The sequence below is a fragment of the Geotrypetes seraphini genome, chromosome 2 (assembly GCF_902459505.1).
Source record: "Geotrypetes seraphini chromosome 2, aGeoSer1.1, whole genome shotgun sequence".
Classification (NCBI taxonomy): Eukaryota; Metazoa; Chordata; class Amphibia; order Gymnophiona; family Dermophiidae; genus Geotrypetes; species Geotrypetes seraphini.
The window spans coordinates 429509278-429534534 of record NC_047085.1 but is presented as its reverse complement, the minus strand read 5'-3'; the positions used below and the strand labels follow the sequence as shown (position 1 = coordinate 429534534).

Sequence of the window (25257 nt, the reverse complement as noted above, 5' to 3'; positions counted from 1 at the left end):
AGAAAACAGATGTACAGCGCTCACCACAAGGATTGATGCAGTATTTGAGAAAGTCTGCCTCTTGCTACCATATTGTCAGTGTAGAGTTTCTCATTGTCTAATGCCTGATACCACAGTGCTAAATCTTCCTTAGCTTTTCTTTGACAGTAAGCTTTAGGAAGCTTGACATAGTGCTGTATCCTGTATCCAGAATTTTAATTCTGAAGGGAGCATTTTGTGAAACACACATGTGAGCATCACATTTGTTTTCCACCTGCCCCAAATTCTTTCATTAAAATATTATTTCATTAAAATAATAACAGCTTATATACCGCAATACCGTGAAGTTCTATGCGGTTTACAAAAGATTAAGCAAAGGTACAAATTGACTGACTTCAAGAGGGGAAGAAAGAGAAGTAATTAGACAGGAAATTCATTGTTGAGGAGAAAAGTGATCAAAAGGACAGTAGGTCGCTATTGAGAGGAAAGAGATAAGTGGATCAGTTGTCAAGATGTTTTAGGAACAGGTGTGTTTTTAAACGTTTCCTAAATTCCTCATAAGTAGAGGGCGAAAGTAATTGTTCTAGGTCAGGGGTCTGCAACCTTTAAGACATAAAGAGCCACTTGGACCCGTTTTCGAAAAGAAAAAAAAACTTGGAGCCGCAAAACCATTATAAAACAAATCTAACACTGCATATATTGTTTCTTATCTTAATGCTATATACAGGATCACTAAATTGAAAATAAAATCATTTTTCCTACCTTTGCTATTTGGTGATTTCATGAGTCTCTGGTTGCACTTTCTTCTTCTGACTGTGCATCCAATCTTTCTTCCTTTCTTTCAGCCTCCTGTATGTTTCCTCTCCTCCAGACCTCATTCTCTCCCCCAACTTTTTCTTTCTGTCTCCCTGTTCCCCCTTCTTTCTGTCTCCGTGCCGTCCCCCAAGCCACTCGATTTGCTGCCACCGCAATCGGGAAACAGCCCCCAAGCCACCGCCGTCCCAAGCTTTCCCTGCAGAAGTGTTGCGCTGACCAGCATTCCGCTCCCTGACGTCAATTCTGACGTAGGAGAGGAAGTTCCGGGCCAACAAGGCATTTCTCCTCATTCCATCCAGCCTGAGCCCCATCTCTCATTGATCCAGCATTTCCCTTCTGTGTCTGTCAGAATTACCATTCCACCTATTTTCCAGCATCACCCTTCTTTGTGTCCATCTCATCTATATCCCTATCTCACCACTTTTTCAGAATCTTCATTTGTCTCTGTCCTTATCTTTACGCCATGTTCACCATTTGCCCTTTCAATGTCTTTATCTCCCCCCACACACTTTTTCAGCATTACTTTTATGTCTCTATTTCACCTCCTCTTCATGTCCCCTCTGTATCTCTATCCTTATTCAGTAGGTCCTGCTTACTCTTTCTCTTCTTTGTGTCACTATCTCCATTTTCAGCTTCCCCCCTTTTCCTTTGTTAATGCATCCTGTAGCCAGAATCTTTCCATCCTCCCTCCACTCCGGCCCAGCCCAGTATGAAATATTTCCTTTTATTTCCCTCCCCTCTCTCTTTCTCTCTCTCTTCTGCTCCCTCACCCACGAGTCCTGCATCTGGCCCTCTCCCTTCTACCTGCACCTGGCAAAACCCCCCTGCTCCGCGGCTCTCTTAAGCAACTCGTCAGCAGCGGTGATCAAGACAAGCTGCCGACATCGAGGCCTTCCCTCTACGAGTCCCACCTTTGTGGAAAAAGGAAGTTGAAACAAGCGGGACTCGCAGAGGGTAGGCCCCGACGTCAGAAGCTTGTGTCGATCGCTGCTGCTGAGTTGCCGAAGAGAGCCGCGGAGCAGGGGATGTGGCCGGAAGCAGGTAGAAGGGAGAGGGAGATAGGAAGGCTGTAGATCTCCGGAGCATGACACCGACCCCGGCCAGGATGATTTCTTTTTCAGGCGTGCACCTTACAAGTCCAGCGTCGCGGCGGGAAATAGCCATGCTGAGCAGTGAGCTCAGCACTACACAGATGAAAGCCTTGCTTGCTGATTGGTCCGGCGGCACGGCGGGGCGGGGCCGCCGGACCAATCAGCAAGCAAGGCTTTCATCTGTGTATGTGCTGAGCTCACTGCTCAGCATGGCTATTTCCCGCCGCGACGCCGGACTTGTAAGCTGCATGCCTGCGTGACACACTACCGGAGCCGCAGCAAAGGTGGAAAAGAGCCGCATGCGGCTCTGGAGCCGCAGGTTGCCGACCCCCGTTCTAGGTCTTTACCCCATGATGCTGCTTGGTGTGAGAGAAGGAATTCATGGTATTTTTTCAGTTTGCAACCTCTCACTGGGGGGGAAGCGAAGTTGGAATGTAAACTTTTCTCCATTGCGATGTGCAGTGAACCTTTAAGCATCCCTCGCGCTTTTGCATATGTGTGGATGTGTGTATCATCCATATTTATATCTATGTATATGTGTAAAATATATACACACACACATGTATATTTGTAAAATGTGTTTGTGATATTCAGCAGACTTACGGTAACCAGGTAAGTTTGACCACCGGCTGGGGCACGGGCAGTGTGTCTGGGAGGGAATGCATGGATGGGAGAACATCGCAGGGGAGGAGACATAGGCATCCTGGGACTGTCTGCCAAGTCTCTTCCCTGAAGAAGCCCTTTCTGGAAACGTCAATCGCTCCTCCTAAACTTACTTGCTCCACTTCATCACTGACGCTGAAACCGTTGGTTGAAGACAAAGTTTTATTTTATTTTTCTTTCCAGCTTATGATTTATCTTTAATCTTATCTATTGTTTTGCCTTTTGTCTTTGTTTTGTTCTATTTCTATCATTTAAATTTCTCCAGAATTCTACTGTTCAACGGCTCCCCCTTCTGCTTCTATTCCTTTCTCTCCTCTCTTCTACCTTCCAAAGTATTTAGATCAATGCTGTCTTGTTAAAATGTTTATTTTATTTTTATTTTTCCTCTAACTCTACTTTTCACTTCTCTATTACCCTCCAGGTACTTTAGTTAGATTGTGAGCCTTCGGGACAGTAAGGGAATTTTTCAAGTACCTTTCTTATTTCTAATCTTAATGTATATTTTCTGTAAACCGCTTAGAACCTAACGGATGTAGCGGTATATAAGAAATAAATTACATTACATTACATTACATAATTGATTAAAATTGTAAGGATAAACTTATCTGGATAACTTTAAGATAACTCACTTGGATAAGTTTAACAAAATTATGTTCATATTAAGCAATATCTCCCTAAACCATTGCCATGCCTCCAGAATACCCAACAACAACAACCTTTCCTCCTGGCGCGGTTTTTCCATCGGTGTGACAGTTTTGGATAAGTATTGTTTATTTCTGGATATGTTCTTCACTTTTTGGTATGGTTTTTGATTTCGTTGTGATTTTGTGCGTGCTTTTTGAGGGGGTTTGGCTGGCAGGGTTTATGTGGGGGTCGCTCAGGTTGCTTGCTTGTGTTGTGTTGAGTTTTATTTACTCACTTTGATTGTTGATTGCTTTGATTCTTGCACACACAGGGCGCTCGATGATGGTGTGTGGGTGGAGGCTTATTGCCTTGACCCAGAGGTGAAGTGTCGGAGCTGTGCTCCTATCTCTGAGGGTTCACACTGAGAGCGCCCTACAACATTATACAGTGTGACATGCTTTTTTGACTTGTTACACTGTATTTGGCTTATAAGTTGTGAGACAAGTTTGGCACTGTGGGCTTCCCCCACGCAGACCTTGATGTGACTTGGTTGCCTTCCTTGTTTTTTCTAGTCCAGAATACCCAAAGCATGGCCTCTGCTCAACTTGCCAATTTTCCCTGGTCAATGACTTGGCCTTTCAGAATTTATCTGGTAAACTGAGGCTGGGAGAGGGATTGTGAAAAGCCAAAGTTTGGGCAACTCATTAATTTATTTGGAAAACTGTTTTGAATATTGGCCTCGTAGTTTTTTTACTTTTAGCAGATGGGGCTTCAGCACTTGCAGGTATGTGGAAGAAGCAATGTAACAACATTTAACTCACAGTTTAAAAACCTCAATATTTATCTAAAGAAAAGACTGATTTTTAGTCCAAGGAGAGATCACATTCTAATATACCGTGTTTCCCTGAAAATAAGCTCTAGTCCCGGGATTCGCCGGCAGTTTCCCTTCCCTCCCTCCCATCCCTTGTGCAACAGAACCTTTGAGTGAGTAAGCACCGCCCCGCTCCTCCCCCCCCAAGCACCCGCACCCACCGCATAGCCGAATCCCTATCCTTCCCTCCCTCCCATCGGAACCCCACCGCGAGCCTTACCTCCCTAAGTAGCGTTGGGCCGGCAGCACTCTTAACAGGCTGCATCGGCCTTGTCCGCCTCTGCCATTTCTGTGAAACTGGATAATAATGTTTCTTTTCTATTTGTCTAATAGGTGTATATTTGTAGCAATCATGTTCAGGCTCGCCATCAAATCATTGAAATTTCCCGTCAGCTGAACTTTATTCCTGTTGATCTCGGAGCACTGTCTTCAGCCAGAGACATAGAGAATATACCACTACGGCTGTTCACCCTGTGGAAAGGTCCAGTAGTGGTGGCAATTAGTCTGGCCACTTTTTTCTTCATCTATTCCTTCATCAGAGATGTCATACATCCATATTTAAGAAACCAACAAAGTGACTTCTACAAGATTCCCATTGAGATTGTGAACAAAACTTTACCAATTGTGGCCATCACTCTCCTGTCCTTAGTGTATGTAGCAGGACTCCTGGCAGCTGCGCATCAGCTTTACTATGGCACAAAGTACAGGCGATTTCCCCCGTGGTTGGAGAGCTGGCTACAATGCCGGAAACAGCTTGGACTGCTTAGCTTCTTCTTCGCTACTGTCCATGTGGTTTATAGTCTCTGTTTGCCCATGAGGAGGTCGGAACGATACTTGTTACTTAATATGGCTTATCAGCAGGTAAGACATACAGCAGAACATTTTCTATACAGATTAGGCAGCAGTGAAAATTTCAGCTTACCAGTTGCTGCTAGTGTCTGGAAAGTGCTCCTCTCTTGAGCTCTTGCTTCCAACTCTCTTCATGGTGTATTTGTTAGAGATGGATAGTTGTTTAAAATGAACATTGTTCACAGTTAAAGAGTGCACATTTTTCTTAAAGAGGATGGACTATTTGCACATAGTGTGCACTCTTCTGAGGGGTCCACATGTGTGAACCATTATGTTTGTCATCTCAGGAAAGAAAAATGCATATTAGCCCCTAATTCTATTTATGGTGCTCAAAATTGTTTGTGCAGATTTGGGTTTGTGCTCAAATTAGTGCACATAATTTAATTTCTTAATGAGCCCATTGACACCGATAATTGGGCACTAACAATCAATTATTGGCGTTAATTGTCAGTAATTGAAATCTACACACACCTTTATAGTCTCCAAAGATGCGCATGTAAATTTTCCCTCGTGAATCCGAAAAGGAACATGGCCATTGGAGGGGCATGGATGAGTCAGGGGTGTTTCTAGGATTTGTGTGCAGTGTTATATTCAGGGAAATCATATGGTATAAACCTTCATGCCAAAATTGGGTGCACTAAGCGCTATTCTATAAATGGCGTTCGTCTTTAAGAGAAGTAAGAGGTTCTGAAGGGGAAAGAAAAAATGAGGAGGAGGAGGAAAAGTAAATAGAAGAGATGGAAAATCTAAGAGAAAAAGGAAGGAGGATCTTACTCAGTGTTTTCATGCCAGTAATTACTGTGCTTGTTCCAATGTGCCTCATGTGTAAGCAGGTTCCACCAACAAGACAGGCCTCTGTCTGTTCCTTTCACCTAGCTCTATTGGTAGAACCTAGCTACTTAGAAGTTATATCAATGCCTACATAGCTACTGAAGCGAAAAGATATATCTCAGAAAATTCAAAACACAGCATTGAAACTCCTCACTAGTGCTAAAAAAAAAATGGGCCTTAATAGAATTAACTTGTCAGATTTGTTCCTCAGGATTTCCATTCTGTTTTAATATCTGATCGCCTATGTACTAAGCAGAGCTTTGCGCTGTGCTAATTAACATTTACTGATTGTCCCATATCACTGATAAATATGCCATAAACATGTATTGTACATAGCTCCTTATTTAGTGTGGTTGTGCCTTTCCTGTGGAACACCTTACCACTACTTATATATGCAACTGGAGTCTTCATATATGAAATTCAAGACATATTTGAAAACATTAAAACTCACTTCTTCAAATTGTTTGTTCAAAGTTTAATTTTACCTCTTTTCAATTTATTGTAATGCTCTTTAGGCTGGGTTACCAACCTATATGTTTCAATCACTACAAAATGCATAGAATTCTGCAACTCATTTGTTAACACATACTGCCAATTGTCACCGCATTACGCTCATTTTGGTGTTTCTTACATTATCTTCCAGTTCTCTTAAGGATACATTCTAAGATTTTTACACTGATTTATAAGACTGGATAATGCAGCATCCACACTTAAGATTTACAAATCTAGTTGGTTTTTATTTGGTCTAAGATGTCTTCTACAGATAGATGCTGGCAGTAGCATTCCTACTTGTCTTTGTAGAGATGGGGAAACTGATGTGGGGGGGGGTAAGCCTGGTTTGGCAGGCTACTGTTTCTGTAACTGCACCAATAGATACCTTTGGGACACAAGGAGGACCAGAAAAACGGAATGCGGTTGATGCTCTCCCACTGGGATCCACTCTAGTTAGAGAAGAGTTGGGATCCCCTGAAAATGAACCAACTTTGAGCCCAGATCCCAGGAGCTCCCCCTCCCCAGCCATGTGCAGTGGAATCTCATGCCCAAATTTGACAATGTAAGCCCAACATATCTGATGTTTGAATTCTAGTCTATTCTTTCATCTTTTGTAATTACAAAATTCTATATAATAAGAGAGGGCTTGGTGCGGTTTACAGAAAAAATATAAAAGGATAATACAACAGTTTTCTTTTAAGAATGAGGTTTGAAATAACAAAGGGCTCCTTTTATCAAGGTGCGGTAGGGGTTTAACGCGCGGAATACCGCGCATTAAACCGCTAGCCGCTAACGCCTCCATTGACGAGGCGTTAGTTTTTTGGCTTGCCGCAGGGGTTAGCACGTGATGAAATGTCCAACGCGCTAACCCCCATAGCGCGCCTTGATAAAAGGAGCCCAAAATTTTAAAATTTTATCGGAAAACCAAATAAGAATTATAGCTCTTTGATAAAGAGGAAGATTGTTCCAGTGAGATATAAAAATAAAAGCCATGGAAATAAATGTCTATGGGCCCTTAAACATAGTAAATGACAACATGTTGACATAAAAGGATCTACCCTATTCTGTCTAATAAAGTTCATAAGCAATGATACTAATGTTTCAGCAGATTGACCGTTAATTTTAAAATGTGATAAACACACTTAAATTTGATCCTTGATTCCAGTGATAGCCAATGAAGAGTTCTAAAGTGGGGAGACATGATCAAATTTTGTTTTACCAAAAATTAGGTGTGCAGCCATATTTTGTATTAGCTGTAATCTCTTTAAATTTCCTCAGCTTATGCTACAATATACAATATCAAGTTGTGCTAAAATAATAGATTAAGCTAAAATTGCAAAATGATGTTGATAGAATAGAGTGCTAACTGAATTAAACTATGTAAGCTCAGAAAACATTTTCTTATTATATTGTTAATTTTCTGCTGAAAGGATAAGGTAGAGTCTAAGGGCAAGATTCTCAAAAGTTTAACGCCGTCGCTAAACTGTTTTCCAGCGGTTTAGCCTGTACGCAGTTTAGCGGCGGATTATCTCCATCTTTAGTGAGGTTTCTAGCAGTCTCTGACACTGGCATGCAAATGGGCTCTTTAACATTGAAATGAGCCCTCCGGTGGATTTTTAAAAAAATGCCAAGCCATTTTCAAAAAGCTGCTGTTGCGTTGTCTAAAATGGGAATTCCCCTCCCCGGTGCATCTTGGGATCACCGGGGAGGATCTTGAGGCTCTGATTGGCCCAGGTTGTTTAAGACCCCTCCTATGGGCCAATCCCATATGCATCAGGAAGGGTTCTAAGGCCGCCTTAGGCCCCTCCTATGGGGTGTCCAGGCCAATCGGGTCACGGCAGGGTTTACTGCAACAGGAGAGAGGGCATCTCTCTTTCTGCGGGAGGATGGGGGAGAGATCAGGTCACGGCGGGGAGCTTAGTGCAGCAGGAAAGAATGGGCATCTCTCCTGCGGGAGGAGGGGGGCAGTCAGGTCACTGCGGTCACAGCGGTGATTTTAGTGCAGCAGGAGATAGTGGGCATTTCTCCTACTGCGGTGGATGGGTGTCACGGCCAGGATTTTAGGGCAGCAGGAGAGTGTGGGCATCTCTCTCGCTGTTGTGTTTTTGTTTTGGGATGGTTTTTGACAGTGTTGACAGCGTTTTTTCTGCGCATGTGCAACACGGGTTTTTGAGAATCCTGGCCTAAGATAAGTCCTAATACTCTTGAATATTTTTCAACCAGTATAGTTTTGCCAGCTCCCAAAGAAATATTAAGAGGAAAATCAACCCGATCATGTCCAAACCATAAGATCTTTTAAAGGAGTTCATTTTATTTGAGCTTGGGAAGCCGAATATATACAAACATATATTGGTGGAGAAACCACTGAGATCAGAACTTACTTCTTATAACATATTTATATATAATCTGCATATGTGAGCAGGGACGCTTCAAATACTAAAGAAAGAATACTCAATATTGTCATATATACATTGAATAACAAAGGAAAGACAAGTTTATTTATCATTTAATATACCGACCGTCAACATGTATCTGGTCGGTTAACAATACTAAAAATTTAAATTAAAAAATAAATGTGAAGGGGGTAAAAGCAAATTGTGACGTAGACATTGACCTGACTAGATACGTGAGGATTTGAAATGGGAGAGATTGATAATTACATTGTATAAATAAAAGTAAAAGGAGGGAAGAAGGGAAGGAAAAAACAGCAAGGAAAGGGGTCACTTCAATGAAGTAGTTCTCGTGAAAAGTAAGCTTGCAATTCGATGGAGAAGGAATTTTATCTTGTGCTTTGGTATGCATCCTGGAACAGAAAAGTTTTGAGATTGGTTTTAAATTTTCAAGGACGTTTTCATGGTGGAGGTGAGATGGCATGGCATTCCAAAGTATGGGGGCCGTGGCAGAGAAGATTGTGTTTCTAGAATAATAAAGTTCTTTGATCGGAGGGGCGGTCAGTAGGTTCTGATCAGCTAATCTGAGGGCCCTAGATGAAGAGTAGGAGATAAGTTTGTCGAGAAAAGCTGAAGATCATGTGAGTTTTGTTTTGAAAACAAGCATAAGAATTTTATATGTGGTGCGGTGTGAAACTGGAATATCACAATCAGGTATTCAAACAGAGGATATTTTTCACATATGATCTTTAACCAGAAAACCTGTAAACCAATTTAAAATGTTTCCACCAATAAGTTTTTAACTCAAAATTCATTTTAAAAGTTATGCTTATATATTTAGGGCTCCTTTTACAAAGCTGTTCTAGGGCCTTAATGCGCGGAATAGCACGCGCTAGATTGCTACTGCCTCCTTTTGAGCAGGCAGTAGATTTCCGGCTAGCGCACACTAATCCATTGCGTGTGATAAAACCGCTAGCGTGGATTTGTAAAAGGACCTATAGAAACATAGAAATAGACGGCAGATAAGGGCCACGGCCCATCTAGTCTGCCCACCCCAATGACCCTCCCCTACCTTTCTCTGTGAATAGATCCCACGTGTCTATCACATTTCGCCTAGATTTATGAGACTAATTTATATAGCCTAGTACTGAAAATCCATGTAAAACTCCTAACTTTCTTGTACCTTCCTTAAATGTGCCCTTGTTAACACATACTTATGCTCTAAATTTCGGAGTTTAGTGAATTTTGAGTAAATAAGAACAAAAGAATTGCCGCTGCTGAGTCAGACCAGTGGTCCATTGCGCCTAACAGTCCGCTCATGCGGTGGCCCCCAGGTCAAAGACCTGTGCCCTAACCGAGACCAGCCCTACCTGCGTTCGTTCCGGTTCAGCAGGAACTTGTCTAACCTTGTCTTGAATCCCTGGAGCGTGTTTTCCCTTATAACAGACTCCGGGAGAGCATTCCAGTTCTCCACCACTCTCTGGGTGGAAAAGAACTTCCTTACGTTTGTACGGAATCTATCCCCTTTTAACTTCAGAGAGTGCCCTCTCGTTCTCTCTACCTTGGAGATGGTGAACAACCTGTCTTTATCTACTAAGTCTTTCCCTTCATTATCTTGAATGCTTCGATCATGTCTCCTCTCAGTCTCCTCTTTTCAAGGGAGAACAGGCCCAGCTTCTCTAATCTCTCACTGTATGGTAACTCCTCCAACCCCTTAACCATATTAGTCGCTCTTCTCTGGACTCTTTTGAGTAGTACCATGTCCTTCTTCATGTATGGCAACCAGTGCTGGTCGCAGTATTCCAGGTGAGGGCGTACCATAGCCCCGTACAATGGCATGATAACCCTCTCCGATCTGTTCGTGATCCCTTCTTAATCATTCCTAGCATTCTGTTCTCCCTTTTCGCTGCCACTGCGCATTGTGCAGACAGCTTCATTGACTTGTCGACCAGTACTCCCAGGTCTTTTTCCTGGGGGGTCTCTCCTAGTACTGCCCCGGACATCTTGTATTCGTATATGGGATTTTTGATACCAACATGCATTACCTTACACTTATCCACGTTGAACCTCATTTGCCATGTCGCTGCCCATTTCTTGAGCGTGGTTATGTCACGTTGCAGATCTTTACAGTCCCCCTGCGTCTTCACTATGTATAACTTCGTATCATCTGCAAATTTAATCACCTCACTCATCGTACCCATTTCCAGATCATTTATGAATATGTTGAAGAGCACAGGTCCAAGTGCCGAGCCCTGCGGCACCCCACTGGTGACATTCTTCCAGTCCGAGTATTGTCCATTTACCCCCACTCTCTGTTTCTTATCTGCTAGCCAGTTTTTAATCCACGTATTTCACCCTCTATTCCATGGCTCTCAATTTTTCGAAGTAGTTGTTTGTGCGGAACCTTGTCGAACGCCTTCTGAAAATCCAGATATACAATGTCGATTGGGTCACCCTTGTCTATCTGCTTGTTTACCCCCTCAAAGAAGTGCAGCAAATTCGTCAAGCAAGATCATCCTTTGCTGAAGCCGTGCTGACTGGTCCTCTTCAGTTTGTGTCCGTCAAGGTGATCAATGATGCAGTCTTTTATCAGCGCCTCTACCATCTTTCCCGGTAATGAAGTCAGACTCACTGTAGTTTCCCGGATCTCCTCTCGAATCTTTTTTGAAGATCGGCATAACATTCGCCACCTTCCAGTCTTCCGGAATCCTACCCGATCTAATTGACAGATGGGCTATTAGTTGAAGCAGTTCAGCTATAGTCCCTTTCAGTTCCTTAATGACCTTCAGATGGATGCCATCCGGTCCTGGGGATTTGTCACTCTTAAGCCTATCAATCTGCCTGCATACTTCTTCTAGACTGACCGTCAACCTTGTCAGTTTCCGGTCTTTGCCTCCAGTGTATATAGCCTGTCGGGTTCCGGTATGTTGTGTATGTCCTCTTTGGTAAATACAGACGCAAAAAATGTGTTCAGTTTATCGGTGATGGCTTTGTCCTCCTTTAGCACTCCCCTTATTCCATTATCATCCAACGGTCCCACCGCTTCCTTTGTAGGTCATTTCCCCTTAATGTATCTAAAGAAAGGCTTGAAGTTTTTCGCCTCCTTGGCTATTTTTTCCTCGTAGTCTCTTTTGGCCCCTTTTACTGCTTTATGGCACTTGCATTGATGCTTTTTGTGCTTTTTCCAGTTTTCATCCATTTTTGACCTTTTCAATTCCTTAAACGAAGTCTTCTTGTCTCTGATCACTTCTTTCACCGCTACAGTGAGCCACACCGGTTCTTTGATCTTTTTCCTCTTGGCTCCCTTGTTGATACGCGGTATATATAGATTTTGCGCCTCGGTGACTGTGTCCTTAAAAAGGGACCATGCCTGCTCTAGCGTTGTAACAGTGCTTATCCTCTTCTTGATCTTTATCCCCACCATGAGTCTCATCCCTTTGTAATTTCCTTTTCGGAAGTTCAGTGTCGTGGCTGTCGTTCTGGATCGATGTTTCGTCCCTGCATCTATGTCGAAGCGGATCATATTGTGATCATTGGTACCCAGCGTTCCCTCTACTTCTACATCTTGCGACTGTCCTCGTAGTCCATTTAGAATTAAGTCCAGAATTGTGTTTCCTCTCGTGTTTTCCTTGACAAGTTGTCCCAGTAAGCAATCCCCTACAGCATCCAGGAACTTGGTCTCCCTACCGCAGCCGGAGGTGCCTAGATTCCTGTCTATTCCCGGGTAATTGAAATCACCAATAACTGTGTTGCCTCCCTTGCAGTTGCATTTGATCTCATCTATCATTTCTCCATCCATTTCTTTGGGCTGCCATGGGGGTCGATAGTAGATGCCAATTTTCATTTCCAATCCATTTGCTCCCGGAATTTTGACCCATAGAGACTCTAACTTTTTCATACTTTCAGGCGTGTTCTCTCCAGTAGATTCGATTCCCTCTTTGACATATAGGGGAACACCCCCACCTTTGTGATCCACTCTGTCTCTGCGGTATAGTTTGTATCCCGGTAGCACAGTGTCCCAGATGTTTTCTTCAGTCCAGCATGTTTCCGTGATGCTGACGATGTCAAAGTTATCCTTTTGTGTCATAGCTTCTAATTCGCCCATCTTGTTCCTTAGGCTCCTTGCGTTCGTGTACATACACCTGAGTATGTGGCCTGTTCCTTTCTTGCATTTCCTTCCCTCTTGTGACCCTTTAGATCTGTCTTGCCTGAGATCTGGTGAGTCTTCTCTGCTCTTTCTGCACGGTATCCTCCGGGTATACCGGTTCCCGAACCATCGACTCTCTCACTCGGTCGACTATCGGCTTTCCCCTTCTTCCTAGTTTAAAAACTTCTCAACTTCTCTCTTGATACTGTTTGCCAGAAGCCTCGTTCCGTCTCTGCTGAGATGGAGTCCGTCCTTCCTGTACAGCTTACTCTTCCCCCAGAACGTCGTCCAGTTGCGCACGAAGTGGAATCCTTCTTCCTCACACCAGCGCCTCATCCACGCGTTGACTGTTTGCAGCTCCATCTGCCTCTTCTCATCTGCTCTGGGTACCGGCAGGTTCTCCGAGAACGCTACCCTCGGTGATCTGGTCTTCAGCTTCCTTCCTAGCATCCAGAACTGTTCCTTCAGTACTTCCCTGCTGTAATTCCTGTTGCTCACGTTGTTAGTTCCCACATGGATCACCATCGCTGTATCTTCCTCTTTCATACTGTCGATGATCTTGTCAATGCGGCTCACTCAGCCTAGTAAATTTTCAAAGAGGTCAATGTAGGACCATACCTCTCAAAATTAGGAGCATAAATCCTTTCACTATCAGGTCCATTATCCCAATTTGAATATGAGACCTGAATATGTGAAGGTTAAGTGTAAATCACTTCTTGGCATTTTTATTCAAACTATTTTTGTATATAATTTTGTGGTCTGCACAGAGCAATTAAAATTACTTAATGTAAAACTATACTACTTAACTCATGGACTGATATTTTCTTCGTCCTACAAATGACTGATAAAGTGTAGGAAACCCAGTTGACATCTATTAACAAAGAGCATAGTCCTAAGATGCTGATTTCTTAATGAATGGTTAACACAAATCAAATCAGTACAGTAACTAAGGGAGTTTTATTCTCCAGAGAGAGGATAAGAACATAAGAATTGCTATACTGGGACAGACTAAAGGTCCATCAAGCCTAGTATCCTGTTTCCAACAGTGGCCAACCCAGGCCCCAAGTACCTAGCTAGATCCCAAGTAGTAAAACAGATCTTATGCTGTTTATCCTAGGAATAAGCAATGTATTTCCCCAAGCCATCTCAATAATGGCCTATGGACTTCTCTTGTAGGAAATTATCCAAGTCTTTTATAAACCCCGCTAAGTTAATTGATTCATCGCATGCCCCCCTAGTTCTAGTATTTTTGGAAAGCGTAAACAAGCGATTCACATCTACCCTTTGCACTCCACTGCACTCAGTAATTTATAGACCTCTGTCATATCCCCCCAGAGCTGTCTCTTCTCCAAGCTGAAGAGCCTTAGCCGCTTTAGCCTCTCCTCATAGGGAAGTTGTCCCAAACCTTTTATCATTTTTGTCACCCTTCTCTGTACCTTTTTTCATTCCGCTATATCTTTTTTGAGATAAGGCAACAAGAACTGCACACACTACTCAAGTTGTTGATGCTTAGATATAAATAAGATCATGGGGCTGGTTGCAAGAATGGTAGCAAGCCAGGATGGAAAAGACAAGAGTAATAGCTATCCAAAGAAGTCCAGAAGTTGGCCCTGAAAAGAGAAATCCTAGTATATTGCAATGAGGTATGAGTTTCAGAGTAAGGAAATATTGACAAGAGCACACATTAAAACATTGCTCTGATTTTTCAATAGGTTCATGCGAATATTGAAAATTCTTGGAATGAGGAAGAAGTATGGCGAATTGAGATGTACATCTCCTTTGGCATCATGAGCCTTGGACTGCTTTCTCTACTGGCAGTAACCTCCATCCCTTCAGTGAACAGTGCCCTAAATTGGAGAGAATTCAGTTTTATTCAGGTATATTTCCAAGAAAGGTGGCTTCTCTTCCAAGTTTCCATGTTTATTAAATATTTGATTAATCGCTTATTAACATTCTAAGCGATGTACAAAGTATAAAATATTAAATTACAATAGCTGAAGGGAAACAGACAATGTAAATACGACTGACAAGACAAATTAATGATACAGAAGGAAGGGAGTAGGTAAAGAAATACAATTTTAAAAAATAGTAAAGGAAACATATAATTTATTTTAGACGAAAAGTAAAATTGGAAAAACTAAAGATTCAGTGCAGTATGATAAAACAATCACTTTCTTGCAAAACAAGTCCGATATGACCACGTTTCAGCTACCACCTGCATCAGAGGCATGTATATGCATTGCTACTTTTTGAATTTACAGAGCAAAACAGTATGGACCTTATCTCATTGTTTCATATTTGAAACATTGATATTTTGATATTATGTATTTTGTTTGGATCAATGCTTGCAATTATATTTGATATGTATACTTGCCCTTGATGCAGGTGGTAGCCAAAACATGGCCATGTTATGCTTATTTTGCAATAAAGTGATTGTTTTACCATACAGCACTAGATCTTTCTTTTTTCCAGTTCTACTTTTCATCCATCATTTTGTTTCATTTTGCCTCTATTATCTGTTTTTATTTTATGACTGTTCTTGTAATTTACTGCATTGACTAAGCAACTGTAATTGCAAATTAATTTCTTAGTTTTAATATATACGTATATCATAACTTGCTATAAATAAGTAGATATATAAATAAAAGGTATACACACGTGGAGGGTAATTCTGTAAAGTATGCAGATAATAATTATAAAGTACATGTAAGTGCCAAAATTCCACTTAAATACTATGGAATATGGGCGGGAGTCACTCTTGTCTGTAACTAAGGGGTCCTTTTATCAAGCTGCAGTAGGGGTTTAACACGCGTTAAACCGTCTGCCGTGCTAGCTGCTAACGCGTACATTGAGCAGGCGTTAGTTTTTTAGCTGGCCACGGGGGTTAGCGCGAGATGAAATGTCCACACTAACTCCGCTAGCGTGGCTTTATAAAAGGACTCCTTAGAGTAGTACACATGTATCACCAGAACGTAGGCACGCATTATGCTCTCTGTGGCTGGTGTAAGTTTCACCTAACTTATAAGTGTGTATTTTTGTTGTTATGCTAGTATTCTATAAAGGAATATAAGTGCCTACATTCCTTTGTAGAGTAGGCTTCTACCAGGTGCCCAGTTGTTACTTACTCCCATCATATTTAATATGTAGGAGTTGCAGAACAAGAAATTGCATTTAGGTACCAAACTCTAGAGTTAAGCATTTTATGAAAATAGAGGAAAGGAAGGATAAAGTGAAAGATGAGTAGGTACAGTGTTAATTGTTCTCAGGCTTCTGCAAGAAGCAGAACAGTTAGTAGCATTGTACTTTTCATCAGTATCCTCTCAGATGGATAAAGTATGTACTGTATATAACAATGGAACTGTTTGCTCTGATTGAATAGGTTTTATACCCCTCAGCTCTTTCTTCCATCTCTGGAGAAAGCCAAGGAAAAAAAACTACCAGACACAATTTGTAGTTTAAATGTTCAAGGTCTTGGGAGTTCTTGATGTTCTACTAACTGGTAGAATACCAACCAAGAATCTCCCTGAATGACAAGTGACTGGGGTCTCCCAAGGTAGCAGTTCTACAGTATCCTTTGCCCAGTGTGCTGGGGAATTGTCCTGTTGGAAGATAAAATAGTCTCCCAAACATGTGACAGATTGTTAGCAACAGCTTCTGTGTCAAGAGGATGTCCCAGTAGTATGCGCTATTGATCATAATCCCAGGATTGATGAAGAACAGACCTGTGAATCCAAGTTTCGAGATTGCGACCGAAACCATGACTGGTTGGCTGAAGGTCAGGTGGGTCTGTAGTAAGCATTTGGCATTAACCTCACGCTTCAGTGTAGTTGAAGGCACATACAGGTGATCATTCTGTGTGTTAATCAGTGGCGCTATAGTAAATATTTTTTCATCGATAAACCAGATGAAGCTGACCCTGTGCTCTGGGTACTTGGTCGAAAGCTGCTTGCACCATTTCAAGCATGTGTTTTTTTGTTGAATAAAGTTAACTCTTGAGCAAGATGCTTTTTAAGACATTTTAATTCCAGATCATCATGAATTATCCTAACCACTGTTGTTTGGCTTATTCCTGCTTCGGCAAGTTTGGTGTGGACCTCCAAGGCAATCGGAGGACATGGACACAGAATTAATTGAAGACATCGAGAACATTACGTTACGGGGGGACATTGTTCTGTTAGGAGACTTCAACATGCCTGATGTAGACTGGAACACACTCTCAGCGACAACTTGTGATAGCAGGAGGATATTAACATCCATGAAGGGAGTACGGCTCAAACAAATGGTACTAGAGCCCACTAGGGCCCAGGCCATCCTGGACCTGGTACTTACGAACAGAGAAAGCGTCTCGGAGGTCTCAGTGGGAGCAACGCTAGCCACCAGTGACCATAACATGGTATGGTTTAACCTTAGGAAAGGCTTCCCTAGATCACACACAAAAACAAAGGTACTCAATTTCAGGGGCACTGACTTCGCACGCATGGGAGATTTCGTTCATCAGACACTGCAGGTTCAAGGAGAAACTGATAATGTGGAAGCCATGTGGTCAACCTTGAAATCGACTCTTCATGAGGCAACTATCCGCTACATAAAATCAGTAAATAAACAACAAAGAAAAAAGAAACCCCAATGGTTCACTGATGAGGTCTCGTACCTCATCAAAGAGAAGAAAAGAGCATTTCTCTCATACAAACGCACGGGAGAAAAAGAAGCAAACATTGAATACAGGACAAAGTCTGCAGCGGTCAAAACAGCAGTCAAGGAGGCCAAACTTCGAATGGAAGAAACTCTAGCAAAGAACATTAAGAAAGGGGACAAATCCTTCTTCAGGTACATTAACGACAGGAAAAGGAACGCAAACAGGATAGTACGCCTTAGAATGCCAGATGGAAATTATGTGGAAACAGATTCCGATAAAGCCAAACTACTGAATGATTACTTCTGCTCAGTCTTTACCTGCGAGGCACCAGGACATGGGCCACGGCTGGAAACAAAGCAAAGTATGGAAGACCCATTTCAGAAACTCGAGTTCACACCTGCTGATGTTTACAGTGAACTGTCAAGACTCAAGGTGAACAAAGCCATGGGACCGGACAATTTGCACCCAAGAGTGCTCAGAGAGCTAAGCGATGTTCTGGCAAAACCGTTAGCCATACTCTTCAATCTCTCCCTAAGTACGGGGAGAGTCCCCCTGGATTGGAAAACAGCTAACGTCATTCCTCTGCACAAAAAAGGTTGCAGAGCAGAGGCTGCGAATTACAGACCAGTAAGTCTCACATCAATAGTATGTAAACTCATGGAAACTTTACTTAAAGGTAAACTAGACACGATTTTGGATGAGGGGAACCTAAGGGATCCCTGTCAACATGGATTCACTAGGGGTAGGTCATGCCAATCCAATCTGATCAGCTTCTTTGATTGGGTGACGGGAAAGTTAGACTCGGGAGAGTCTCTGGACATAGTGTACTTGGATTTCAGTAAAGCTTTTGACAGTGTCCCACACCGCAGACTATTGCACAAGATGAAATCGATGGGGTTAGGTGAGAAACTAACTGCATGGGTCAACGATTGGCTGAGTGGAAGACTTCAGAGGGTGGTGGTCAACGGCACCCTCTCTGAGACATCGGAGGTGACTAGCGGAGTGCCGCAGGGCTCAGTCCTGGGACCATCCCTTTTCAACATATTCATAAGTGACTTGACCCGAGGGCTTCAGGGTAAAGTAGCACTGTTTGCCGACGACACCAAACTATGTAATATAGTAAGTGAAAGCATTCTCAAGGATAATATGACGCAGGATCTGATCACTTTGGAAAACTGGTCCTCGACATGGCAGCTGGGCTTCAACGCTAAGAAATGTAAGGTCATGCATCTTGGTACCAGAAATCCATGCAGAACTTATACGTTGAATGGAGAAACACTGGCTAAGACTTCAGAAGAACGGGACTTAGGAGTAATCATCAGTCATGGCAGACATGAAGGCTGCCAAACAAGTTGAGAAGGCCTCATCTAAGGCAAGGCAAATGATGGGATGTATCAAAAGAAGTTTCATTAGCCGCAAACCTGAAGTCATAATGCCACTTTACAGAACCATGGTGAGACCTCACCTGGAATACTGTGTACAATTCTGGAGGCCACATTACCGTAAAGATGTGCTTCGGGCTGAGTCGGTCCAGCGGATGGCCACTAGGATGGTCTCCGGACTCAAGGGTCTCTCATACGAAGAAAGACTGGGCAAGTTGCAGCTCTACACTCTAGAGGAGCGCAGGGAAAGGGGTGACATGATTGAGACGTTTAAGTACATCACAGGTCATGTCGAAGTGGAAAACGACTTATTCTTTCCCAAGGGACCCTCAGTCACAAGGGGGCACCCGCTCAAACTCAGAGGAGGGAAATTTAATGGTGACACCAGGAAGTATTTTTTCACAGAAAGGGTGGTAGATCACTGGAACAGACTTCCAGTGCAGGTGGTCGAGGCCACCAACATGCTCGACTTTAAGAATAAATGGGACATCCAGTGGGATCCCTACGAGAATTAAGGAACTAGGTCATCAGCATTCAGACTTAATGGGGTGGGTCAGTAGGGTGGGCAGACTTGATGGGCTGTGGCCCTTTTCTGCCGTCATCTTTCTATGTTTCTATGTGTTTGTGGTGCGTCCTCCTGACTCAGGGCTTGATGCACTAAGAGGATCGGTAAGACCGTGTGGGTTTGCACTGATCCAATTTTGCTGATTCAAAAAGAGCTATTGATGCACTAAAATGTTTGCATGCAAATGATTCACACAGATGTTCGTCTGTCCTGTTCGTAAGTGATGCACGGGGAGGGGCCCAAGGCCCTGATTGGCTCAGATGCCTAAGACCCCACCCATTGGGAGGGACCTTAGGCATCTGAGCCAATTAGGACCTTAGACTCCTCCCTCTGTTTCCTGGAATACATGAGGGAGGAGTCTAAGGCCCTGATTGGCTTGATATATATTGTGAAAGTTAAGCAGTATGTGTGCACATATGCATCTAAGTAATAGTATTCTAAACATTTACACACATAAATGTGAGTACCTAGGTTATAGAATTGCCCTTATAATACTTTCAAGTGCACCTGACAAACTAGCCTATAATAGCTGTCATGTACTATGGGTCAAGTCCCATGAGAGCTGACGGCCATTCAGCAGGCAGTGCGGGGGCAGGCGGGATGCCAAAGAGATCGCGGCTGCCCTGCACCACTGGAGATTTGAGCCATCCGGTGAGGGGATTTTGAAGAAGGTACCCAGGGGGGGATGAAGGAGGTACCGGGGGGGGGAATGATTGAAAAAGGCAGGGGAGGTATCAGAAGGTAAGTCACTGCTAATATCATGAAGGCAGCTTATTTTCTGTTTTTTTAAACATAGGTCGCCCTTTTCTGCGGCCTATACTTGGGTGCGGCCTATATGCGGGGAAATACGGTAGGCAGTTGCTCAGATAGCTTGGTCCGTTTCCATTTAAGGCTTTGAATAGGGTGCAGTAGAATTTGTATTATATGCGTGCTTGTACTGGGATCCAGTGTAATTCTTGGAAAGCGGTGGTAATGTGGTCATATTTTTTCAGCGTATATCAGTTTAAGAGCTGTATTTTGGACTGTTTGTAATTGTTTTAGCATGTTGCCGGGCATGACAGGTATAGGATGTTATAGTAGTCCAGGAGTCCTAGGATTAGCACTTATACCATGAGTTTGCATTGTTCATTGTTGAAGTATTTTCGGATTTGCCTTAAATTGTGCATGGTTGCGAATGCCTTCTGGACCGTTTTGCTGATTTGAAGTTGCATGGTGCAGCCTTTGTCTATCATTATTCCCAGCAGTTTTAGGTTGGGTTGTATGAGATATATAATAGAGTTTATTTCTAGGTTTGTTATGGTTGGGGTTTTGTTTTTTTCTAGAAGTAAGAATTTGGTTTTGTCTTGGGTTCAGCTTTAATTTGTGGTCTCTCATCCATTTTGACAAACATCCATACAAACTTAGACAACAAAACATTCATCTTTCTCCACTACAATATCCATTATTCCATTAGAGCAAAAAATGAGTTTTTCAACACCCATATTTCATTTTACAGAATAAATACCGTTTCATAGGGCTATCCCTGGGTTTTACTTAAAAGATGCCTGGTATTTTATTTCTCTAATTGCTAGTGTTTAAGAATTTCCTGTATTTTGCGCTGTCCACCAATTTCTTCAGTTCTGCTACCATAGATTAAAACCCAATTGAAAATTAAGGCAATATATTTTTGAAAGTTTTTATAAATAAATGAGGCATGATGTGTACTTTTGATTCATCTTTGTCAGGCAAAATGGCTGGCTCCCTGTTAACCTTACTTACGTTAAAGTATTACATGAAATTGTAACAGGAAGACAAATTATATAACTATCAGCTCCCACGATCCTGATGAGTGCACTTTTAAGTTTGCTGCAGTTGTAGGACTATTCTTTCATTCAAGGTCAAGGTTTTTATCCATAATATAATACCTTCTGTGTTACACCTAGAGGCTTTGTTAGACAATACTTCATTCATAGTTTGTTCCCATACAGTTAGACTACACTACATAATATGGAATCTCTGGGATAAATTGTTCTGCACAAATGACCCATTGTTTCTGAAAACAGTATGATCGTGTAAAATTAAACTTGACAAGATGGAAGTTTAATTTCAGTCTTCCGGTGTTGCGGGTTCAATAAAACAGAACGATTATTATACAAAGAACTGCTAATATAATCAGATTATTGGTACTGCAGAACATTTAAATTTACATTAAGCTTGCACTTTTTCCAGTTCAAGGCAATTTAGATTCAGGTACAGTAGCAATTTCCCTGTCCCCAGAGGGCTCACTTCTAAGACAACACTTTCCAATGTTTTCTCTGATATTGGGGCTGATTCTCAAAAGAGAAAAAAAACATCCAAAAATGGTATAAAGTGACATTTGGAAGTTTTGTTTGTTAAAACGTCCAAATTGCCATTTTTGAACACATTTTTTAGATGGTTTTCTATGCTATTTGTCTGCATGTATCGAAATCTCAAGGGGGCATGTTTTGGGCTGGATTACTGCGGACTTATGATATAGATGTTTTCTGCAATAATGGAACATTTCAGAAATGTCCAGAGCAAAACTTGGACATTTGAGACAAGACCTATTTCAATAAAAAGTGCCAAAATGTTGGCCAAACTAATCAGATGACTACTGGATGACTACTCCCTCAAATGTTACTGACCCCCTCCTACTCCCTAAAAAGGTGAATGAAATGGTACATACCAGCCTGTATGATATCTTCAGATGTTATGGCCAGTCCTATTAGAGCAGCAAGCAGGTCGCTGAAGTAGCCTAGTGGACTGCAGAGAAGGGGACCAGGCCCATATTCCACCCTACCTACTACACTTGTAGTGAAAATTGTGAGCCCTCCAAAACCCACTGTACCAACATATAGGTCACACCTGCAGGCATAAGGGCTATTGGAGTGGTATGTAGTTGAGTACAGTAAGTTTTGGATGAGTTTTAGAGGGCTCACTATAAAGTGTAAAGGGGTTATGATGAGTTGTGTACCTCGGACTTTTATGTGAAGTTTACTACAGTGCCCCCAGTGGCATAGCGAGTGTGGAAGGCACCCAGAGAAGTGGTGCCACCCTGCCCTCTTCTCCGCCACCCCCCCCCCCATTCCTTTCCCACCATGCATGCACCCCTATCTTTCCCCTGTACCTCTTTAACTTCCCTGGCATGAGCAGCATCTCCAGCCTGTTGCCTGCACCAGCCTTGTCTCTCCCTCTGACATCACTTCCTGCTCCCAAGACAGAAAGTGACATCAGAGGAAGAGCTAAGAATGGCACGAGCAGGTTGGAGCTGCTGCTCTTGCCAGTAAAGAGCTTGAGGTGCGGGGTGGAGAAGTAAAGGTGCATGCATTGGGGGGGAGGAGTGGGAAGGAGCAGGGGGCTGAGAGGAGGAGAGATGTCAGTGCCCCCATCAAGACAGCACCTGGGGCAGTCCACCCCCCTGCTCCCTCCCCCTGTACTATGCCACTGAATGCCCCCTAGGGTGCCCCACTGCTCTGCTGGGATGTCTGTGCCAGTCTACTAAGAATGCTGACCCCTCCTATGTTCTAAGGGCTGGTTTTTATGCTTTTTATTTGGACTTTTTTTTTTTAAATGGATAGATGCACTAAAGACAAACATCTATGAAATGGCCATTTTCGAAACAAAAAGATAGGTTAGAGATTTAGAAGATATCTCCTAATTGACTTCGCTTAGACAGGCAATTAAAAAATTTTGGCATTTACATGTGCAGAGTCCCAAATGATGTTGCTCTTGTTTTGTATGCTCTCTTTTGTATAATAGCTTTAACTGATCAGTGTTGTAACTCCAGTATTACACCACATGTTTTATAAAAGGTTCAATGTTCATCATACTTTTTATAAAATATTATCATAGTATTGAACACATAAACCTAAACATCCAATTTCTGAGAATGATATCCTACGCAAAGTGAACTGGGGACTTCTAAAACATAGAACTGTATCTAAGGGGTCAATATTCAGTAGCACTCTCTGGTTAGTACCACTGAATACCTTTAAGACTACTTGATACTAACTGTGTAGTGCCGGGGTGTTCTGGGGCTGATGCTGAGGCCAAAGATAACTAGGTAATAGCGATTTTCAGTGTCACTACTCGGATAACTTTCCAGATAACTTAATACAGCAAAACGTATCCCCTAAATGTACTGCCAGTATCTGAATAGGGCTGGGTACTCACTTCAGATATTCAGCAGCAGCCACTCTCCAAGTTTTCCCACTGAAAAGCCAGATATTTGTGTCTGTGGTAACTGGCATTAAAAAAACAATGATGACCACCAAAGACTGATTATAAGGGAGTAAAACAATAACTAAAAAATTATTATAACATCTTTAATTTTTCAATTGCTGGTAATTCAAATGCCATTAGATTTGTCTTGTTAATGTAATGTTCCACATTCTAATTTATCTTTTTTTCATGCTCTTTATTTTCCCTCCTTCAAAGTCTACGCTGGGCTATGTCGCACTGCTCATAAGCACTTTCCATGTTTTAATTTATGGGTGGAAGAGAGCCTTTGAAGAAGAGTACTATAGGTTTTACACACCACCCAGTTTTGTTCTTGCACTTGTGTTACCTTTTCTTGTAATTCTGGGTAAAATTAGCTTACTACTTCCTTGTATAAACCAAAGGCTCAGGCGGATTAGAAGAGGATGGGAAAAAAGCCATTTTCTGGAGGAAACAAGTGGTACAGTGGCACAGATTTCACCAGAAAGGATTACAGTAATGTGATGGAAGGCTCACTGAACTCTCTCTTGTATGTCAGATTACTGTTGTTTTTTAGTCACTGTCCTGCATATGGAGGCTAAGATAATGTGAAGCATTTGCAAATGGGTAAATATAAAGGAAAGCTTGTAAAAAAAAAAAAAAAAAATTGCTGTATTGATTCCAAGTGCATTGAAAGATTATTGAAAACTTTGAATGTAGTATAACTACAGTATATTGTGTTATAGCAAGAACATTTTCCATTTTTGATGTTTTCAAACTAATTTGTGTATATTAATAAATATAGTGTTTGTAATTGGTGTTAGATTGATATATGAGAGGAAACCAATGTCTTCTCTTTATAAACTAGTGCAGCTACTTGTAAACCAGTAAAGCCAGAACTGAATGGGTCTGCCCTATAAAATAGTGGAGCCCTCTCCTTTTGTTGTATCTTCTTATTCAGCTTGCATTTATACGGGCAAAGGGACGAGCAAGGGACCATCCCTAGCTGGCACTGTCCATTTTATGGGAGCAGTGAGAGAGGTAGAGGATCCTCAGTAGGGTTTTATGTTTTTATTCTTTTTAAACAGAAAACTTGATGGAAAAGGGAAAGGGTCCAGGAGCCTAGGATCACTTTCTTTGTTACAAGCAAAAGAAACCCAGATAGAAGAAGGATAGCCATGGAGACAATTTTATTTTAATTTCACATTGGTAGAACTGTCTGCTCCAACAAGTGGCAAGACCTGCTCTGCACGACTCTATGCTCCTTATTTTGGTGCTGACTCACTGCTCCTGTTCTTCCCAGACATTCTCAGTATACATATGTTGGCACATAAGCATATGAATGAACATAAGAACATAAGCAATGCCTCTGCTGGGTCAGACCTGAGGTCCATCTTGCCCAGCAGTCCGCTCACGCGGCGGCCCAACAGGTCCAGGACCTGAGCAGTAATCCTCTATTTATACCCTTCTATTCCCTTTTCCAGCAGAAAAATGTCCAATCCTCTCTTAAATCCCAGTACTGTATTCTGCCCTATAACGTCCTCTGGAAGCGCATTCCAAGTGTCCACCACACGTTGGGTAAAGAAGAACTTCCTGGCATTTGTATTGAATCTGTCCCCTTTCAACTTTTCCGAATGGCCTCTTGTATGAATAGACAAATAGACTTATTCATACAGATCTTTTTTTTTTTTTTTTTTTACAGTGGATGAAACTGAAAGAGCCCT

At 42.2% G+C, this 25257-nt stretch overlaps 1 protein-coding gene across 2 annotated transcripts in view; it reads left to right on the top strand.

The window, feature by feature from the left end:
• Positions 1 to 24347, top strand: part of STEAP2 (STEAP2 metalloreductase) — a 31946-nt gene extending 7599 nt beyond the window's left edge. For both annotated transcript variants that reach the window (XM_033931255.1, XM_033931256.1), the window contains exons 3-5: positions 4378 to 4905; positions 14466 to 14630; positions 23774 to 24347. In XM_033931255.1, coding sequence (XP_033787146.1) covers positions 4378 to 4905; positions 14466 to 14630; positions 23774 to 24058 — 978 coding nt within the window. In that variant the 3' untranslated portion in view covers positions 24059 to 24347. The remainder of the gene's footprint in view (positions 1 to 4377; positions 4906 to 14465; positions 14631 to 23773) is intronic.
• Positions 24348 to 25257: the final 910 nt, after the last annotated feature.